General features: G+C 39.3%; 1 protein-coding gene across 1 annotated transcript; it reads right to left on the reverse strand.

The window, feature by feature from the left end:
* Positions 1–2,206: 2,206 nt before the first annotated feature.
* Positions 2,207–19,930, reverse strand: MMP27 (matrix metallopeptidase 27). The gene is made up of 10 exons (XM_003923771.4): positions 19,705–19,930; positions 18,643–18,881; positions 17,092–17,240; positions 16,874–17,002; positions 9,521–9,682; positions 9,220–9,340; positions 7,496–7,626; positions 6,047–6,206; positions 5,075–5,178; positions 2,207–3,945 (listed from the first exon to the last, which is right to left on the reverse strand). The coding sequence occupies exons 1-10, from the start codon at positions 19,804–19,806 to the stop codon at positions 3,710–3,712; spliced, it is 1,533 nt and encodes a 510-aa protein (XP_003923820.4). The 5' UTR covers positions 19,807–19,930; the 3' UTR covers positions 2,207–3,709.
* Positions 19,931–21,732: the final 1,802 nt, after the last annotated feature.

Consider the following 21,732-nt stretch of genomic DNA (forward strand, 5'->3'; position numbering starts at 1 on the left):
TTCCAGTTTGTCAGTTCATCAACTGATATTTGGGTTGTTTCTAGATTTTAGCTATCATAAACAAAACTTCATGAACGTTTATGTACAAATACTTATTTGGGCCTGTTTTCATTCTTCTTGGGTAAATATTAGAGTAGGATCATTGGGTCATATGATAAGTGTGTGTTTAATTTTATAATAAATTGCCAAATTCAGTGAGGAGGAAGGAAGAAACCAGCCAGGCAGGCAATTAGGGTGGGTCCTCCAATTGATTTCTTTCAAACGAAACAACAGCCTGCAAGCACCAATACAGTAAGGGAACTTGCACAGTGGGTCTTGCCTAACATATGCCCATAGCTGTATAGATAAGAAAGACTACACAGACATGCCCAGACATGTCTGCAGTGGAAAATTCCATCCCCTGACTCATGTGCAGTAAGGGAAACAAAGCAATATGGAGTAGCTCAAACTAAGGGCCGGTATGTGCACTAGGAGGACTGGCTGAAGCAACCAGAAATTTGTTCCTTATGTGAATGAGACACCCAGCCCTCACTGGTTTCTTATAAAAGTCTCTGCATTCCACTGTGAAACAGCAACCCTTTTTCAGGACCCCTCTCTGTGGCAGAGAGCTTTATTTCTGTCTTTCACTTGTTAAACTTCTGCTGTAACTTCTCCACTGAATTGTCCACATCCTTGATTTCCTTGGCCATGAGACAAAGAACTTTGGGTAGCACCCCAGACAACAAGGCCATTTCAAAACCGCTTTCCTAAGTGGCCATATTATTGTTCTTTTTCAGAGGTGCCCTAAGAGTTTCAGTTATTCTGCATTCTTGCCAACACTGGATAGTTTCAGGCTTTTAATTTTTTTTTTTTTTTTTTTTGAGACAGAGTCACACTCTGTCACCCAAGCTGGAGTGCAGTGGCATGATCTTGGCTCACTGCAACCTCCACCTCCTGGGTTAAAGCGATTCTTGCACCCCAGCCTTCCAAGCAGCTGGGATTACAGGTGCATGCCACCATACCTGGCTATTTTTTTGTGTGTTTTTAGTAGACACAGGGTTTCGCCATGTTGCTCAGGCTGGTCTCCAACTCCTAGCCTCAAGTAATCCACCCACCTTGGCCTCCCAGAATGCTGGTATTACAGGCATGAGCTACCACGCCTGTCCAACTTTTAAATGTTAACTATCTTATTTATTTATTTATTTTTAAATGCATCATAAACTCTTTATTTCAGTGAGTGGAAGAGTTTGACAGCAACATACCTTTGAAAGCAAACATTGAGAATATGTTATCAGAGCATGTTTCATTCTCCACTGAATGTTAACCACTTTACTGGGTATTCAGTTCTATCTCCTTGTGGTTTAGCATTACCTAATAACTAATGATGTTGAAAAATCTATTCATATACTTATGTGCTACTCATATGGTGAATATTTTGGCCATTAAAAAAAAATCGAGGTTGTGTGCGATGGCTCATGCCTGTAGTCTGAGCAGTTTCAGAGGCCTAGATGAGTAGATCACTGGAGGCCAGGAATTCAAGACCAGCCTGGCCAATATGGCAAAACCCTGTCTCCACTAAAAATACAAAACTTAGGTGGTGGCGCACACCTGTAATCCCAGCTACTCGGGAGAATGAGGCACAAGAATCACTTGAATCTGGGAGGCAGAGGTTGCAGTGAGCAGAGATGGTACCATTGTACTCCAGCCTGGGGGACAGAGTGAGATTGTGTCTCAAAATAAATAAATACGTAAAAATAAATAAATAAAAATTTAAAATATAAACATTAATTAATTTTAAAAAATATTGAGGGGATGGCAAGGGCAGTGGCTCATGCCTGTAACTCCAGCACATTGGGAGGCTGAGGTGGAAGGATCACTTGAGCCCAGGAGTTCCCAGCCTGGGCAACATGGCGAAACACCATCTCTGCCAAAAATACAAAAACTGGGTGTGGTGGTACGTGCCTGTAATCCTAGCTACTTTGGAGGCTGAGGTGGGAGAATTGCTTGAGCCTGGGAGGCAGATGTTGCAGATGTGAGCTGAGATTGCACCACTGCATTCCAACCTGGGCAACAGTGTGAGACTGTGTCTCACAGAGACAAACAAACAAACAAACAAAAACCAGAGCCGTTTGTCTTATTTTTGAGTTATAAGAATTCTTTATATATTTAAGATACAAGTTTTCAGATACATATTTTGAAAATATTTTTCTTAAGTGTATAGCTTGACTTTTCATCCTTTTAAAAATTTTTATTTATTTTATATAGAGATGAGGTCTTGCTATGTTGGCTAGGCTGGTCTTGAACTTCTAGCCTCACGCAATCCTCCTGTCTTGGTCTTTCAAAGTGCTGAGATTACAGTCATGAACCACTGTGCCCAACCAATGTTTTATTCTTTTAATATTGTTTTTTGAAAGCAAAGGTTTTAAATGTTGATGTTTAATCACTGATTTCTTAATGGTTAATAATTTTTATGTTCTACCCAAGAAATCTTTGCTTAGTCCAAAGTCCCAACATTTTTAAAAAATATATTTTATACTAGTTTTTTTAACATTGTTTCTTATATTTAGAGGCCTATGGCCCATTTTTATTAATTTTTGTGAATAGTGTGAGGTAGGGATCAACATTCTTTTTTCATGCATATAAATATTTGATTATTCCAGCACTTTTTTTTTTTTTTTGCAAAGACCACCATATATGAGTGTTAAGCTGTACTTCTTAAAATTTACTTCGTGTTTCAAACATACAGTAACTCTTTTATGCACCCCTTCATTTAGGAAACTGGGAACTTTGTGTTTCAAACATACAATAACTCTTTTATGCACCCCTTCATTTAGGAAACTGAACTCCAGGGAAGTGGGGGTGGGGACCAACTATAGGAATTTGTGTGATTTTCTATGCTTATTTTCTATCAGTTGACATTTGCTCAGTATATCACCTCATCAGAATCAAGTTCAACTGACAATCTCCCATTTTTGGGGTCAAAAACTTTAGTAAGACCTTTGCTAAGCAGGTAATTCTGAGGGTATAGAGATAAAATCAAACTGTAAGCATTTAGAAAGTCAACAAATACATGATGGAACAAAGAGTACAGAAACTTCCTATCCATATGCTCAGATGATGCACATATACCACAAACATAGGATGAAAATCCTCACATTTCTTGTGCATGAAATCAGTGTGCAGAAAACTTAATTTGATATTCTCTAAGGAATGTTTAACTGCATTGGTTAATGTTTTGGAGGCTGGGGGAACACTTCTCTCCTACTTCTGCTAGTTTCTTACTTATCAGAGAATCACCTCTAATTACCCTGTGTCTACCCAGGCTTGCACCCTTGTCTTTAGGAGATGGAATAACTTATGTTGTTGATGGGTTCAGAACGTGAATAGGGATGAGGATTATAGTTTATTGGGGCTCTTAAACTCCAAAAGTCCAGACAAAATAGAATGCTAATGATTGGTTTAATAAATGTTTTTAGTATTTAGTTATAAGACATGCCTTACTTCCCCAAGTTCACAAGGCATGAAATAGGCTTAACGTACAGTCAGAGATTTTGTTTCTATATAATAACTTCTTATTAAAAGCATAAGGCAGCTCAAAATGGCTGTTGAATTTAGATATTTAGAACTAGGACTGGCAACTTGTTAAAGAATGGTTTTATTCTACTTTGAAGCAGAATTTATATCGAAAGACCTGTTTAGGTTTATTTTAGGTCTATGAATTTATTGATAACTAGAAGTGTTTTTTCAGCAAATGAACCATACTGAAAATAAGCAAGCTTAAACTCTTATGATACAATATCTTTACGCTTCCTGAATGTGCTTTTTCCTTGTTGATATCAAAACCAAATGATGAGTTTAATGGTTCTTTGCATTGAAACCAAGTATTAGTTCTCATGATTCGGGTAATATTCTTTGCCTTAATGTCGTATTCAAATTGCTTTGATCCACGGCTGAAATAGAAGAAACCTAGAGGCAGAGAATCAGGATTAGTTGGTTTTCATAACCACATAATACTTTCATACTTTTAAATTTTATAAACATGGAAAAAATAACATTATGGAGAGCAAATAAATTTGTGGTATTACATAGATACATTTTAGTTTTCTAGTGATGTGGGAAATCCTATTATTCTTATTTCTCTAAGGAGGAAGCCAATATTATAAAGTGTGAGTTTCGAGGGCCTTTTTGCCTTTCTAGCCATACTGTGGTCTATTCTAGAGGTTCTCAAACTAGGTTTCAACAAAGTATCTCAGCAGTGGGGAGGAGAAAGCCCCTGTGGGTATGGCCTTAGATTCTGTATCCTTATTTTCTTAGAGCTATTCTACTTTTATCTGTTTTAGGTTTTGAGGTTCCATGTTAGATTTCCTTGTAATAATAGAACATGTCACTCAGAAACATTTCTAGATATCTGATTACTCCATGGTCTATGTCAGGTGTCCCCAAACTACGGCCCGTGGGCTGCATGCAGCCCCCTGAGGCCATTTATCCGGCCCCCCGCCGCACTTCAGGAAGGGGCACCTCTTTCATTGGTGGTCAGTGAGAGGAGCACAGTATGTGACGGTCCTCCAATGGTCTGAGGGACAGTGAAACTGGCCCCCTGTGTAAAAAGTTTGGGGATGCCTGGCTAGGTCATTGTCTTTGATGATATAGTAGCTGGATTGTATGCATTACATTGCCTGAGATTCTTTTAAAACTACAGATTCCTAGGTATCACTCACAATTCTGCCTCAAATACTTTGTTTTACACATAAACTCCAGGCTATGTACGTTAAGCTACATATATTAAAGTTTGAGAATCATTGTTCCGTTCATGCCCTTAGTTAGTTTTACATTTAGGGGGTGTCTTTCCTCATCAGTAATGAGTAAACTGAATTTGGTACTTTTTACATAGATTTGAGATTATATAACACAGATTATAATTTAGGATTTATGGATTCAGTTTGTGATAAAGCTTGTGGGGTTAATGTTTATTATTGTATAGGCTTAAAAGTAGCAAAATTGCATTAAAATAAAAGTATTTAAGTTTTTGTGCTGTCTTTTTTCAGAGTCAACACAGTCTCCCAACTATCCCAATAAGTGAGGCATCCATGCTTACCTTTGTACTGGAAAGCAGCATCAATGCGGATACCAATTCCAGGAAAGCATTTTATCACCCTCTGTGGGAACCCTTTGTCCATGGTTTGGGTCATTTCATCAAATCTGTATAGAAGGATTTGAAAGGATACCAGTGGATCTTTGGTTTGGGGAGCTTAATTTGTCTACTGCACAACTTAGAGTCAAACAAGGATGTGGGGAATACATTGGCCTAGTAGAGGAAATCCAACTGGATCAGTACAAATACAATAAAGATTATGTTTGGTTGAATCATTTATAGTATCCTCCAAATAGAAATGATCAGGGAAAAAGGCCACAGCATTTGTTAGATTGATGCTATTCAGAGGAATCGTTATATCACGTTGAAGGCTGAGCTTGGAGCTTTCACAGATTTTGACTAGATACGTTTGTGTCATTGGCAATTTGGTTGGCATCACCAACTTTTAATTTTATCTCATTTTTTAAGTTGAAGGAAAGTCATTAGACTCATTTCAATATCTTTTGGCTTTGTAAATGTCATCCACTGCCTTCATCATTCACCTTAAGAAGACTATGGGTTGGGTTTGGTGGCTCATGCCTGTAATCCCAGCACTTTGAGAGGCCAAAGCAGGTGGGTCACTTGAACCCAGGAGTTTGAGACCAGACTGGAAAACATAGTGAAACCCCATCTCTACAAAAAGTACAAGAATTAGCCAGGTGTGATGGCACATGCCTGTAGTCCCAGCTACTTAGGGGGTGCTGAGACAGGAAGAATGCTTGAATGCCCGGGGTCGAGGCTACATGAGCAGAGATCATGACACTGCACTCTAGCCTGGGAGACAGAGAAAGATTCCATCTCAAAATAAATAAATAAATAAATAAATAAATAAATAAATAAGATTATAGATTCATTTTATTTTTATCTGTGTCAAAGTAATGCTATTGTGAATATTTTTTTCCATAATAAATAAAAGGGCCAATTGTCTATACTTACCTCCAGCACCAAATGCCCACAAAGAAGTAGGTTTTTCTTGTGGTTTTATCACAGACGGCTGCATCGATTTTCTTCACACGTCTTGGAAAGCCTAATGTATGGATGGGTTTGGGATAATCTGGCAAGACAGCATATCCTCTGATCATCCAGAAATTTTCATCTAGGAAGAAAGAGGGTGATTATTTTCTAGAGGGAGAAAATCTGAAGAAATTTGAAAATAATTAGATGCCTAGTTCCTTTAGCTTCAGTGCTCAGAGATTTAGTAATCTTAGGTCCATATTCATTCTTACCACTTTCTTTAGCTGCTCGTATTATTTATATTACACAAATATATACCTATAGAAATCAATAGTGTGTCTACCTTTGTCAATTAGTTTCTTTGCACTTGTTGCTTTTGATTGGCTAACTGTCAAAACAATCAAGTAAGCAATGCATAAATGTATTGAAACATCACCTTGTACTCCATAAATATGTACAGTGGTTATGTGTCAGCTGACATTTTTAAAATGAAGTGTGTTTGGACTTGTACTCCTAAGTTTTAGCACCCAAATGCTCTCAAAGGCTAGTAATCTGATAATATCATAGAAAACGAGGGGTTGCTCGATTTAACAGAAAATATCAGTTAAATTTGAATTTCAAGTAAACAATGACTAGCTTTTGGTATAAATAAATACAAAATATTTTAAGGGATATATATATATATATATTATATATGTGTACATATATTACATATATATATATATATATATATATATATATATATACACCAAAAGATTATTTGTCATTTATCTGAAATTTATAGTGTCCTTTATTTTTATTTGCCAATTCTGGCAACATTAGTAAAAAGAGAACATTAAAGAGAGATTAATTACCTTTGTTTGGCAAAAAAGAGACTTCTTTAGTTTTTATCACACAGGTTTATTTTAGTCCCTGTGCAATTGGGATTGTGTTTATCTTCATAGCCACAGAGAATCCTGGTTAGTAACGTTCTTTATGACAGGAATGTAAGATGAAGGCAGAAGCCCTGCCCATTTGGCTTATGCATGAAGATTTTATTTTTTTATTTTTATTTATTTTTTTTTTTTGAGACGGAGTTTTGCTCTTGTTACCCAGGCTGGAGTGCAATGGCTCGATCTCGGCTCACCGCAACCCTCCGCCTCCTGGGTTCAGGCAATTCTCCTGCCTCAGCCTCCTGAGTAGCTAGGATTACAGGCACGTGCCACCATGCCCAGCTAATTTTTTGTATTTTTAGTTGAGACGGGGTTTCACTATGTTGACCGGGATGGTCTCGATCTCTTGACTCGTGATCCACCTGCCTCGGCCTCCCAAAGTGCTGGGATTACAGGCTTGAGCCACCGCGCCCGGCTGAAGATTTTATTTCTTACACCAGAATACCCACTGGTTAGTTGAGGCAGCCAGAAGGAGAAGAATCAGGATGGGCAAGGTTACCTTTAAAAACCAGAATCTTATCTCTGGGGCTCTCATATGCAGCTTGCAGATCAGCTGGCAAAGATGGCCAGAATGAAGCAATTAATTCAAACTCAACATCTGTGATATCATAATAGATCCTCCATAGGTGCCTGTATTAAACAAAAAACACTTTACACATGCAGCCTATAGTCATGTCAATGGAAACTTTGCAATCTTAGGCTTGCCTTTTATCTAATTGGTTGGTATCTTCCTCAACTAATTGACAGAATTAGCATAATTTTCCCCAGCAAATTTAGGTGGTTGTGAAGTCAGTTCAGTTTTGGACTCCCACGGTCAGGACATGCCCTTGTGCCCACCCTCTTGGGTCTGTAGAGTGGCAAACTATTCATGGAAATCTTATTTCTAGTTCTGAGTGCTCATTGGTGTTGTTTTTGCCAAAGCAGCAACATCCAACATTGTAAGCCAACACCAAGCATTCCTAAGAGAAACTTTTTGAAGCAGACGCTTGCTGGAATGAAGAAAGTAATCATTCACATGCCAAAATATTTCTTCAGAATTTCTCTTCTGACTGCAAAATTCTGAGTCTATCATGAGATTTGAAAAGTCCTTATATTCCATTTTCCTCACCATACGGCCCATTCCTCTCCGACATCCATGATGGGTTCCCTCTCGGCCTCTACTGGGCAGAGCATGGTGGTGATAGCATGTGATTGTAATGTGATATATTCGTGGGTAAATTTCAAATATTCTTTCCTTTTGCCTCTATATCATTGTCAATAGTGTATGTCTTGATATTTTGCTATAAAAATATGGTCATGGTTTACATAACTGACACCATGCTGCAACATAACACTAGTGAATTTTAGCAAGAGAAGTGATTTTCCACTACAGCTAACACTATTGATGCAACATTAAGAAATGTTCGGGACTCCATGTTTGGGTCCCCTTCCACGAACACTCTCGTGGAAGCCATCTTTCTTTTTCCTGGATTTCCCCTCTGGGGTCCCCTTCCACACTCTCTTGTGGAAGCCTGTCTTCCCCTCCTAAACTCCATCTCTCTCTATTCCCTTCCACTCAGTGTGGAAGCTGCTTTCCTCTCCTGGATTCCATCTTTCTGGATTCTCTCACTCAGCATGAGAGTTAGCTGTTTCTTTCTCTCTCCTCTTGTTTCTCTCTCTCTCAATAAATAAATCAGTTTCTACAAACACTTTTGCGAAAAAAATTAAAAAATTACAAAATAAAAAAAGAAATGTTCAGTGAGGTGCTGACCCATATTTAACAACTGGCTCTCCAGGTGGGAAGAAGACATGACTTTAATCGTTTGCTGATTTCCAGGGTTTAACTACTCCAACCGTCGCCAGTTTCAAGCTGCCTATGTGATGTAAAGTGGTTTGCAAAATTCCTGAAAATTTAGCAATAGGCTCTTGTAATCAGGTGTAAGTTGGTTCTAGTGTGCCACTGGGATTGGTGTACTCTTCTGGCCAAGTAGTCACTGAAAGTAGAATCTGTTTCTCCTTCTTATGCAATGGCAATTTTAAGATTCCTTAAAGACATTTGAAAATTAATTTATCAAACAGCTACAAGATACACATATGGTAAAACATTCAAACAGTATGGGCAGCTATAAAACAAAGATAAAAGGCACACATTTTCATTAGCCCTATGACTCCCTCTTTATCCTCAAATCCCTTGAAAAGAAAAATCTTCATAAGAAGTTGAGGTGTTTAGGGAAATTAGTTTACCTGCCTTTAAAGAACATTACTTCTCTGCGGAAAGTGGTGATAGCATCAAAAGTCAAGTCAGGGTCACAGGCATGGGGTATAGTGGGTTCCTTTGGCTTAGCAGTGACCTTAGGCAGACCTCCTTCAATGAGAAAAAAAAATACCACAATGAATTAAGAAGGCATGAAGAAATATGCCTACACAAGGATCTTACCTAAGTGAATATTTGCTTCATGATATTTCAAGAAGTGATTTTCCCAATTTCCTTTCTGAAAAGCCTCCTATTTAGTTCACATATATTCAGATTTATAATTTTGCTCACCGTAGATGGATTGGATTCCATTAATATCATCCTGAGAAAGTGGGTATTTTCTGGAATCCAGGGAGACATAATTTGGGAACATCAAGGCTGTTTGATCACTGGAGTGAGAGAGCCCCAGTGCATGACCAAATTCATGAGCAGCCACAAGAGACAAGCTGAATCCTTAATAAAAACAGGGAAAACACAAGTACATGAATTAATCAAAAAGAGAATGGCTGCATCTGAGATTAGAAAATAACTAAGGGGGATGAAGTAAAGGCTTTGCTGAGAATGTATCTCTTCCACTTTCTCTTGGCTTAACCACCCTATTTATTTCCCAGGACTCCCCTCTAAAGTCATTTCCTTCATGGAACGTCCCTTATCCCCCCAGCTCTTACTCAGTTGAGTTAAATGCACAGCTCTGGGCTTCTACAGACTCAGCACTTGATTCTGTCATAAGCCTGTAAGGACTGAATTGTTTATTTCTATCACACTGAGTACAAGAACCATGTCTTAATTCTCTTTTATTCCTAGTGATAGTGGATGCCCAGGTGTTGTCTAAATGAAAAAAATGATTAGATGTACTTCCTAAACAGGACCACAATGCTCTTTCCAAAAGTCTTACTAGGCATGTTGAAATTGCCTTTGTCTTTGTCTGCCTTTCCCGCTAGTCTGTAAGGTTCTAAGTATAAAAGACCACCCCTGTTGGGCCCAGCTTGGTGGCTCACTCCTGTAATTCCAGCACTTTGGGAGGCCAAGGTAGGCTGATACCTTGAACTCAGGAGTTTGAGATCAGCCTGGGGAACATGGAGAAACCCCGCCTCTACTAAAAAAAAAAATTAGCTGGGTGAAGTGGCCTGTGCCTGTGGTCCCAGCTATTCAGGAGGCAAAGGTTGCAGTGAGCCAAGATCGTGCCACTGCACTCGAGCCTGGGCAGCAGAGTGAGATCCTATCTCAAAAAGTCTGCCCCTGGATTTGCAACTAAGTGTATGAGGGAGCCTAAGGAAAGCCTCAGCTTCCCTGATGGAACCTTATCTAGTGATGTTTGCACAGAGCAAACATAAAAGGGCAAAGAATTATGTCATGGTTTTTGACATTTTTCTGCTCTTGCCTTTGTTGCTACCCCTTGCTTGGCTGGCTATATCACTGTGTGTGCTTTTGGACAAGAAACTGGAAAAATCACTATTGGGAAAAATAATTCAAACTCAGGTCTTCTAAATGAAGTCCAGACCTTTATCCCAGCTTTCAGGATGCTCTGCAATTTGAATCCTCTTCACAATTTTAGCCCGGTATTCTGCAATTCTAATCCTTATGTTAGATTGAACTATTCTGTTCAGAACACTCTTATTCACCCTCTTTCCCCTACTTTGCCTTCCTAGTTTCTGCTGAGCCTCCAGTTCTCAGGTTTGACATCACTTCCTCTGCTGACCTGTGGGTCTGAGATGGACTTTCTTCTGTGTGCTCCTATTACATTGCCATACTTTCCTTTGTCTCAGTACTGATCCTACTGGTTTTAGTTGCCATTTATTTGTCTGTGTGCCCCTTAGACTGTAATCCCCTGGAGGGCAGCTTCTGTGTCTTATATACTAGAGTATATATCATTTCTATGACAGAGTCTGAGTCCTAGTGTATGTTTAATAAATGATTGTTGAGTGACTTTATTTACCAACGATTTGTAGAGTATTTCTCATGTGCCAACACTGTTATCGGCCATATAACACTGTAGGAAAAATATGACAAAAATCTCTGTCTTATGGAGATGTGACTAGTTATTTGGTACTAGTCTTAAAGACAGTGTGGCTATATCTGATCAAACAATTATAGGAAATATCTTAGCACTTGCCAAAATCAGGATGACTCCCCTTGCTCAGCCAGGCTTTACTTTCATATCTAGAGGCAGAGATCAAAGATTTCACTATCTTTTGTCCCTTAAACCTAATACTAAGTAGCAGTTACTCTTACCCATGTTGCTTTAATATTTATATTTAGTTTTGTAACTATTTCTTTGTAAATATTCATAGCTTTTTAAACACTTTTTCTTATTTCTAGAATGTAATTCCATCCTGGTTATCATCATCATCATCATCAATACTAATAATTGCCAACAGAATCATTAATGTCAAGAACTTTGAGTGTTCACTATGGACAAGTGCTTTGAAAGGTGTTTTCACCTTTATTAACTTAGTTAGGGTAAGGGTAACTTATTTCACCCTCCTAAAAGAAGAGCATTATTATTCTTATTTTATAGGCAAAGAAATAGAGAGTAAGAAAATTACTTAACTTAGAGAGGATCCAAGATAGCCAAATAGGAACAGCTCTGGAGTGCAGTTCCCAGCGAGAACAACACAGAGGGTGAGTGATCACTGCATTTCCAAATGAGTTATCACTGCCCACAGGCTAGGAGATTCCCAGGCTGAAAAGTGCCACAAATTTCCAGCACCGCTATTTCAGCTGGTGCAGTGGGTTTCTGCACAAAAACTCACACATTCTGGGTGCTGTTTCAACTGGCACCTGGAATGCCTGGGCGACAGAGCCGCCCATTCAACTGATAAAAAGGGGCTGAAATAGGGAGCCAGGTGATCTGGCTTGGTGGGTCCTACCCCCATAAAGACCAGCAATCTGAAATGCTCTGGATTGAGAGTTTTGCAGCATGCTCAGCTGGACCCGGGATGGTCCAGCTCTGTGGGGGAAAGGGTTTCCACCATTACCAAGATAGTCCACCATTACTGAGGCAGTTCTAACTATACCTCTGTAAACAAAACCGCAAGGAAGTTCACACAGCAGCTAGGCAGAGCCCACGGCAGCTCAGCAATACCTCTGCTGACAGACTGTGACTAGATTACCTCCTTGTTGGGTAGGGTAGCTCTGAAAAAAGGCAGCAGCAAATCAGGAACTTATAAATAAAGCCCCACCTTTCCAGGACAGAGCACCTGGGGAAAAAGGCAGTTATGAATTCCACTGCAGCAGACTTAAAGGTACCTATCCAGCAGCTCTGAACAGAACAATGGAGCTCACAGCTCAGCACTTGAGCTCCTAAAAGGGACAGACTCTCTCCTCAAGCAACTCCCCAACTCCCATATATCCCAGGAGACACCTCATAAAGGAGAGCTCAGGCTGACATCTGGCAGGTATCGTTCTGGGACAAAGATAGCAGAAGAAGAAACTGGCAGCAACCCTTACTGTTCTGCAGTTGCTGCAGGTGATCCCCAGGCAAGCAGGGTCTGGAGTGGACCTCCACCAGTCCTACAGCAGAGGTGCCTGTTAGAAGGAAAACTAAAAAAAAGAAAGAAAGAACTTCAACATCAACAAAAAGGACATCCACTCAGAGACCTCATCCGAAAGTTACTAACTACAGAGACCACAGATAGTTAAATCCACAAAGATGGGAAAAAACCAGTGCAAAAAGGATATAAACACCCAAAATCAGAACGCCTCTCCTCCTCCAAGGGATCACAACTCCTCACCACCAAAGGAACAAAGCTGGATGGAGAATGAGTCTGATGAATTGACAGAAACCGGCTTCAAAAGATGGGTAATAACAAACTTCTCTGAGCTAAAGAACATGTTCTAACCCAATGCAAAGAAACTAAGAACCTTGAAAAAAGGTTCGATGACATGCTAATGAGAATAAACAACTTAGAGAAGAATATAAATGACTTAAAGGAGCTGAAAAACACAACACGAGAACTTCACAAAGCATATACAAGTTTCAATAGCTGAACTGACCAAGCAGAAGAAAAGATATCAGAGATTGAAGATCAATGCAATGAAATAAAATGGGAAGGGGAGATCAGAGAAAAAAGAGTGAAAAGAAATGAACAAAGCCTCCAAGAAATATGGTATTATGCGAAAAGACCTAATCTATGTTTGATAGGTATACCTGAATGTGACGGAGAGAATGAATCCAAGCTGGAAAACACTCTTCAGGATATTATCCAGGAGAACTTCCCCAACCTAGCAAGGCAGGCCAACATTCAAGTCCGGGAAATACAGAGACCACCACAAAGATATTCCTCAAGAAGAGCAACCCCAAGGCACATAATCATCAGATTCACCAGGGTTGAAATGAAGGAAAAAAATGCTAAGGGTAGCCAGAGAGAAAGACCGGGTTGCCCACAAAGGGTAGCCCATCAGACTCACAGCAGATCTCTCAGTAGAAACCCTGCAAGCCAGACTAGAGTGGGGGCCAATATTCTACATTCTTAAAGAAAAGAACTTTCAACCTAGAATTTCATATTCAGCCAAACTAAGCTTCATAAGTGAAGGAGAAATAAAATCCTTTACAAACAAGCAATTGCTGAGAGATTTCATCACCACCAGGCCTGCCTTATAGGAGCTCTTGAAAGAAGCACTAAACAGAAAGGAACAAACAGTACCAGCCACTCCAAAGACATACCAAATGGTAAAGAGCATTGACACAGTGAAGAAACTGTGTCAACTAATGGGCAAAACAACCAGCTAGTATCAAAATGGTAGGATCAAATTCACATATAACAATATTAACCTTAAATGTAAATGGGTTAAATGCCCCAATGAAAAGACACAGACTGGCAAATGGGATAAAAAGTCAAAACCCATTGGTGTGCTGTATTCAGGAAACCCATCTCACTGCAAGGACACACATAAGCTCAAAATAAAGGGATGGAGGAAGATTTACCAAGCAAATGGAGAGAAAAAAAAAAAAAAAAAGCAGGAGTTGCAACCCTGTCTCTGATAAAATAGACTTTAAACCAACAAAGATCAAAAGAGACAAAGAAGGGCATTACATAATGGTAAAAGGATCGATGCAACAAGAAGAGCTAACGATCCTAAATATATACGCACCAAATACAGGAGCACCCAGATACATAAAGCAAGTTCTTAATGATCTACAAAGAAACTTAGACTCCCACACAATAACAGTGGGAGACTTTAGCACCTCACTGACAATATTAGACAGATCAACCAGACAGAAAATCAACAAGCATGTCCAGGACTTGAACTCAGACCTGGAACAAGCAAACCTAATAGACATCTACAAAACTCTTCACCCCAAATCCACAGAATATACATTCTTCTCAGCACCACATTGCACCTACTCTAAAATTGATCACATAATTGGAAGTAAATCACTCCTCAGCCAATGCAAAAGAGTGGAAATTGTAACAAATAGTATCTCAGACCACAGTGCAATCAAATTAGAACTCAGGATTAAGAAACTAAGAACCACACAACTTCATAGAAACTGAACAACTGGCTCTTGAATGTTGACTGGATAAACAATGAAATGAAGGCAAAGATAAAGATGTTCTTCGAAACCAGTGAGAACAAATACACAATGTACTAGAATCTCTGGGACACATTTAGAGCAGTGTCTAGAGGGAAATTTATAGAAAATTGCTTGTCTTGTCCTAGGTCCTTCAGCTGGTAAATGGGAAGCCTCGAAAGGAACCAGTGTCTGCCAAGCCACAAACCATTGCTTTTTCTCCTTCCCAACACTGCATGTGTAGCAGTCTATAAGTTAGATTCAGTTGTTTAGTGCACACGTGTGTGCCACACACACACTCACAATAGGCTTGGCACTGGCTTTGCTTTGAGAAACTCTCAGGAAAATCTCTGTATGTGCTTAAATCCCTCTGACATCCCCATGTGATGACCTGTTCTTCCCCAAGGAAGCAACCTAATATCATCATTGGCAGATGACGTGTCTGTTGCTCTTAAGCATGTTACGCTGACTTTTGCCACCCTTCCAGAGAACAGAGCTTCCACACTGCAATGAAAAAGGTGATTATATAGGCTGTTGCTGAGTTTCCTATTTTAAAAAAGTACAATTTTATTGGAGATTACGTTTGCTTGATGTTTTATGTTTTTATTGGAGAACAGGAAGATATTTTCCCCTTTAATGTCAGTGAACTAAGAATTATACAATTGGATCACCAAGGGCCCACAACTTGTACTCCGAGGGAATGTAATAAAGTGGTCTGAAGACAATCCTTTTTGGAACTGCTGACTTATTGCCCACCCAGAACTTGGTTGAGGGCTGTATTTATCTCCTGCCTTGCTCAAACAAGCGTTAACAACGTGGAACCCAGAACTTATTGCCCACCCAGAACTTGGTTGAGGGCTGTATTTATCTCCTGCCTTGCTCAAGCAAGTGTTAACAACGTGGAACCCAGACACACTGGACTTTTAAAAACTTAACTTACCCTACACGTCCCCCTTAGCAGAGGGCTTAAAGCAGTATGGATAAGAGTAACTGCTGCTTAGTATTGGACGTAAGGGACAAAAGGATAGTGAAACCTTTAATCTCTGCCTCTAGATGTGAAAGTAAAGCCTGGCTGAGCAAGGGGAGTCATCCTGATTTGGGCAAGTGCTGGAATAGCCCCTATAACTGATCAGACATATCCACACTATCTTTAGTGCTAAAGAAATATTAAAACATGTCTCAGCAGAAGGTACCCAACAGGCCTCTCCTCTCTTGCTTGGGCGACAATGCTGTCTTACCTCCTTCAATTTCTTGACTGTGATGTTAAGTCAAGTGGCAACGGCAGCAGCCAACCCCAGATTGTGCCTCCTGCTGCTGCTGCTGCCGGAACCTCAGCCAGCAATGACTTTCACCCTTTTCAATGGCATCTGGAAGGACAGTTGCATCACCTGTTCTGACTGAGCAGTGAGTGGCCATGGACCATTTTGTGTCAGAGACTTTCGGTTCATATAAAGTGTAAAGCTGACCTAGACTGATCATCTGGATGACCTGTATCCTTGCATACTACCCACCAGGACTGCTACAACCTGTCCTTTCCTGTAACTCTGGAGGCTGGACACCAGACCCAAGATGACTATTGCCAATGGCAGAAAAAAAGAATGGGGAGACCCAAAAATCTACTGAGCTTGCTCTTTTGTTTGAGGCATACACTGCTACCTGTTAATATAGTATAGTTGGATATTTTTGTTGAAACAGTAGTAAAACACCTCTAATGCCAGTCAGGCACGTTGAGAGAAATAAAGTAAACTTATTTGGTTTGAAGAAATAAGTCAAATATAAGGATTAGGGTCTGATTCTTTTGCAGCTGGGCAAGAGTTAGAAGAGGAAGTTCATGCTTTTAAGTAGAGCTTCTATGGGTTATCAATCCATACCCTGTCCTTTAATTGTAAACTCAAAGTTACTACCTCCCTAGAGTCTTCTTTCAATCCTCAAGTGACAGATGACTTCTACCACTGGTACAACACAAAACATCTTCTGTCTTATATGGCAGGTATGTGGGTGGCCTTGTGTACCACACAGGATCATGATCCTCTGAAGGCTGACACTTTTCTAATACAACTTTGGGGTCCACACAACTTTGGAATTCTCTAGAATAATAAAATTTTGTTCATAAAGAGAATTACACTCACCTGTTCCATCCGTGGTCCAGTTTTCATCCTCATCAAAATGAGTGTCACCACCCAGACCTGGACCAGGAGGAAAGGCATGGCCAAGCACTCCCAAGGGACCATCAAAATAGCGAGGACACCGACCATGGACTGAGATACAATTCATGGGAGGAAAAAAAGATCAGATCCCTCAAATCTCCTAAGATGAAAATAGCTTTGCTCTCTGTTGAAAACCTTACCTCGAGTCCTAAAGGCAATCATGATGTCGGCAATCCCCTTTGAAATCTTGGTGAATTTTAGTGGAGTAACTTTGCTCCACACTTCCAAACCTTCTTGGATAGCCTCATCCACAGCAGCTCGTGCCATGTCTGGAGTATAGTTTATTATTCTTAAAAATTAACAAAATATGTCAATTTCTAGTTGATGTATGCAAGTATATATATACATAACTACAAAAAACATTTCTAGTTTATCAATAATGTGCTGCAGTAACTTTTGCTGTGGTGCAATTATCTTATAGTTGCATAGCACTTTATTTAAATGAAATACTCTTACACATACTATACAACTCAATTCCTTTATATTCCCTATGAATCAGGTAGTATTATAACACTTCAACAAAGGAGGCTCAAAGAGGTTAAATGACTTCCCTAAGATCACACTCTGAGACAGCATTTATGTCATGTATGTGTTGGCTTGTACATGAAAGTATCATTCTTAATTGAGAATCATTTTTTGAGTGGCTTGTGGAAATCAGTCATGTGCATTTATCATATTAAGAATCATGTATTAATAATTTTTTTTTCTTTTGGAGACAGAGTCTCACTCTATTCCCCAGGCTGGAGTATAGTGGTGCAGCCATGGTCCACTGCAACCCGTGCTTCCCAGGTTCAAGTGATTCTCATGCCTCAGCCTCCCGAGTAGCTGGGAATATAGACACCCACCACCACACCCAGCTGAGTTTTCTATTTTTTAGTAGAGATGGGATTTTGCCATGTTTGTCAGGCTAGTCTTAAACCCATGACCTCAGGTGATCCGCCTGCCTCAGCCTCCCAAAGTGCTGTGCTTACAGGCATGAGCCACCACACCTGGCCCATATATTAAGAATCTTACATGAGAACCACAAGAATTACTTAGGAAAAGATGTTTCTTCCCTATCTTGCTAAACCCATTTTTATCTCAAGTCCTAGGACTCAGTAAGATGAAGGAAGAACTATCAGAAGGGCTCTCGAGTGGTGGTCAAGGTGACTGCCTCTGTCTCAGATCAACGGCATACCTCATCCTCTTTCTGCCAATGAATCAGCCCCCTTTTCCTTGAGATGTCTGAGGGAAACACCATACTTTGCCCTGAAGGGCTCATCTGAGATCTGGCAACTCTCTCTTTCACACACACATCTCTGACACAAACTGGTTGTGTTCCAGTGTCTCCCCATTTTCTCTTGAGCACCCTTCACCTATGCTGTCAAGTCTCTGCAGTCAGATGACAGTATTTGTTCTGAGCTTATATGATGGTGGCAGAGGCTAGAGATTAGAGCATGTCTGCTGGAGCCAGTAAGAGCTGTGTATCCTCAGCTATGGTAAATAACCTTTTGTTTCAGTTCTTAGTATTTAAGGTGGCGGTAGCCACAGTGCCTACAGCACAGGTTTGTTGGGAGGATGCTGTAAATGGAACCTATGATGTGCTGTGCACATAGGAAGTGCTCAGTCAAATGAATGAATATTATTCTGTTTCTCGGAAATTATATTTATGTTCCTTTGGATTAGGTGGAAATGGTTGACAGAAGCATTACCTGTAGGTGAGGTTGTATTTTCTCCACCCAGGGAGGGTGTAGCCATACTGACCCACATCAGGCACCCCACACCTGGGTGTCTTCATGATCTCAAGGGTGTTTGAGTCCAGTTTTCCAGTCACTGTCAATCCAAAAAATGCTTGCATTTCCCGAATTTTGTCATCTGTGAGACTCCTATTCTTGCTTTGAACAAGATGATTTCCTTCTATTTCAAGAGAGTAGAACTGGTTGAGATATGCCTGACCAAAAAGATAAGAAAAAAAAAGAGGCACAGACTCCAGGAGAGCAAATCTCCATCTCAGGATAAAGCAAAATTGCCTAAAATTCCTTTTGGCAATAGGAAGGAGGGGGGGGAAAAAGAAGTAATGAGAGAGAGGAGTGAAGGAGGAAAGAAGAAAGGAAGGACACAAAGAGGAAAATAATGAGTCACCCTGCTCTTGCAGTTTCCAAGACTTGGTTGACTTATGAGTGACCAGAATTAGCCAAAGTGCACAGCTCATAAACCTCCACAGAAAAGAATGAAGCTGCTTCTACCTGGTGAATGATGATATATCTTACATATTTTTGCTGTTACTTTTTCATTTTGGTGTTTCTTTGAAACAAATTTTAGAAGAAATAAGTGATTATCCATTTTGCACATGTATTTGATTTAACCAAATATAAAAAGTTAACTGAACTGATTTTTAGAGGGAATCTCTAAAGCAACATATTTTTCAGACATTTATGAATAACAGCTCCAAATTGTAGATTGAGTCCTCCTGTTTGTCTTGAAATGTGTTCACTGCGATCTCCATGTCTTGCAAGGCTTTCTCCTTTCTCCTCTCACTAAACGTCCCTGCACTCGTGACCATTGCTCAAAGTTATAGCAGATCCTTTCCCCCTCCCTGTCCCCCCTTCACAGTTTCTTGAAATCCTTAGAGCTAGACAAACAAAAAGCAGCTTCTTCTCACAAAAGAAGTCCAGAACTCTTTTGCAGGAATGTGTTTTCTTTTTAGGTCCCAAGAGAATTAGTAAAATAAACTTTTTATCAATAGTCATTAATATTATTTATTGAGACAGTACCTGAGCCAGTTGCACGTTTTCTTCATTTTCCATCATTCGGGCTGCGGGAAATGCAGAAGAAAATGTTCTAAAGAACAAAAATAGAAGCAGAAGGCACTTCATTCCTCTCTTTCTTCAGCTGAAGTCGGTTCTGTTAGCACAGAATTTAGAAAATAATAGGAGACGTGGCATGAATTGGCTTGTATCATCATTTAATTAATAACAGAAAAGGACACTTGCCATAAAGTGTGTCATGATTTGCTTTTTTTTTTTTTTTTTTTTTTTTGCCTGACCTGATTTTGTAATCATGGTCTGCGGCTATTTAGAAAACACAGTTATTGCTTATTACTGAATTGAATGTACTGTGAAGTAAGCCTTCAAGTTGCTTTCTTCCTTACAAAGTTTTCTTTTGAAGGCAATCTCAAAATATCTTGGTAGGATGTCATCATAAAAAGGCAGATGAATCAGGAATCAGATTACCCTAATTAACTAAGAGAAACTTCAAATGTTTATCAAATTCCTACTGTTTGCCTGCCCCTGTGAATGCAATTTTGCTGGAGAATTCAGACACATACAGAAATTAATGCAGGACAAAATGGAGGCAAGTGCAGATACACAGTGCAGATTATAAAGACTAAGAAGGGCTAGAGGCAGAGAGATCACCACTTATGAATGTGGCCTTGAGGTTTTATGCAAATTAAATAATTGCATAGATACCATTAGAACACACATCTTGATAATCTACTTACTCGCCTTCATCCTGTCTCTCCAGAGGTGAATTAGACTATTTAAACTATATACATCTATTAAAACAGTAAATAATAGAATTTCTGAAAGAGGATTTATAATTGGAATGAGCCTGCACAGGGACTTGCATGAGGGTTTGCTCTGGGTTTTGGAGAACAGGTAGAATTTGGATTTACAGAGAAAGGAAGAAGGCGTCTCAGTGCAAAGAAGCCATGGGAAGCGGGTAACAAGCTTTAGGAAATCTGACTTGACTGGAACAAAATATATATGTAGACAGCCGTGGGAGATGGGATGGAGGGTCTCATGGAGAAGACAGCTGACTGGGAAGATGAAGCGTCATAGAGATCATGGATGATGAAGGCCAAAATTAACATTAGAAGTGAGAGTATACTTAGTGAGAGGCTTTTGGATTATTTTCAATATATTCTTCTTTACTTGGGCTACTTTTAGATGAAGGAATACTATTAGTTACAGCAATGTTCTCTCTGACCTGTCCTCCCCTTTTCTTCTACCAATTATTAAAATTTTCTTCCCTTTCTTCCCAAATGCTAACTCTTCAATTGATAGACCTTTCCAAATCTTCCTTGTCTATATCCTAAATAAAATTTCTATGACATAGCTGAAGGACTTGTAGGCTCTAAATAGATATATACTTCCTTTGCATTTAAAACTCATCCCAATTATAAATCCTGTTTCAGAAATATTATTATTTACTGTTTTAATATATGTATGTAGTTTAACAGTTTTATTGACCTCTGGAGAGACAGGATGAAGGGCAGTAGGCAGACATGATTAAGATTTGTGTTATACTGGTATTAAATACAAGTATGCTCATTGTATTGTTCTTTTGTGTTTTTTAAACTCTGAAATATTTCAGAACAAATTTAAAAATAATAGAGTTACCAAAAAAGGGAAGTCAAATGATGCTATCTTGTTATAATGAAAAAGCATCTCTCTTCTCCAACCTTGCACTATTTCAAGTACTGCTCCCAGAGGTAACTTCTTTAAATTATTTTTATAGCTTTTAATCCTTATATTTAACTCCACATTTGTAAATAGCATGCTATGCTACTATTTCTCAAGTTTTCAAAGTTAAATGTTATTATTGACATCTTCCTATGGAAGAGAAGGACTCGACACTCCTTCCACTTTCCTAATTTGGTTATAAAAATGTTTCGAGCCAGTAATTAGTGTTCATATGATTATGACCTTTAAATATTATTCACAAGAGAGCCATGTCATATACTATGATTACATCTCCTTTCTTTCCTTCTTTTCCTTTTTTTTTTTTTTTTTTTTGAG

This window comes from Saimiri boliviensis, chromosome 6 (assembly GCF_048565385.1).
Source record: "Saimiri boliviensis isolate mSaiBol1 chromosome 6, mSaiBol1.pri, whole genome shotgun sequence".
Lineage (NCBI taxonomy): Eukaryota > Metazoa > Chordata > Mammalia > Primates > Cebidae > Saimiri > Saimiri boliviensis.

What these genes read in the sequence shown, in the direction of transcription:
- MMP27 (XM_003923771.4), bottom strand. Translation starts at nt 19,806, where the DNA reads ATGAAGTGCCTTCTGCTTCTATTTTTGTTCTTTAGAACATTTTCTTCT. An exon ending in GATTGCCTTTAGGACTCGAG is followed by an intron (nt 17,003 to 17,091) that starts GTAAGGTTTTCA and finishes ATTGTATCTCAG; the next exon opens with TCCATGGTCGGTGTCCTCGC. An exon ending in CTGGACCACGGATGGAACAG is followed by an intron (nt 9,683 to 16,873) that starts GTGAGTGTAATT and finishes GTTTTTATTAAG; the next exon opens with GATTCAGCTTGTCTCTTGTG.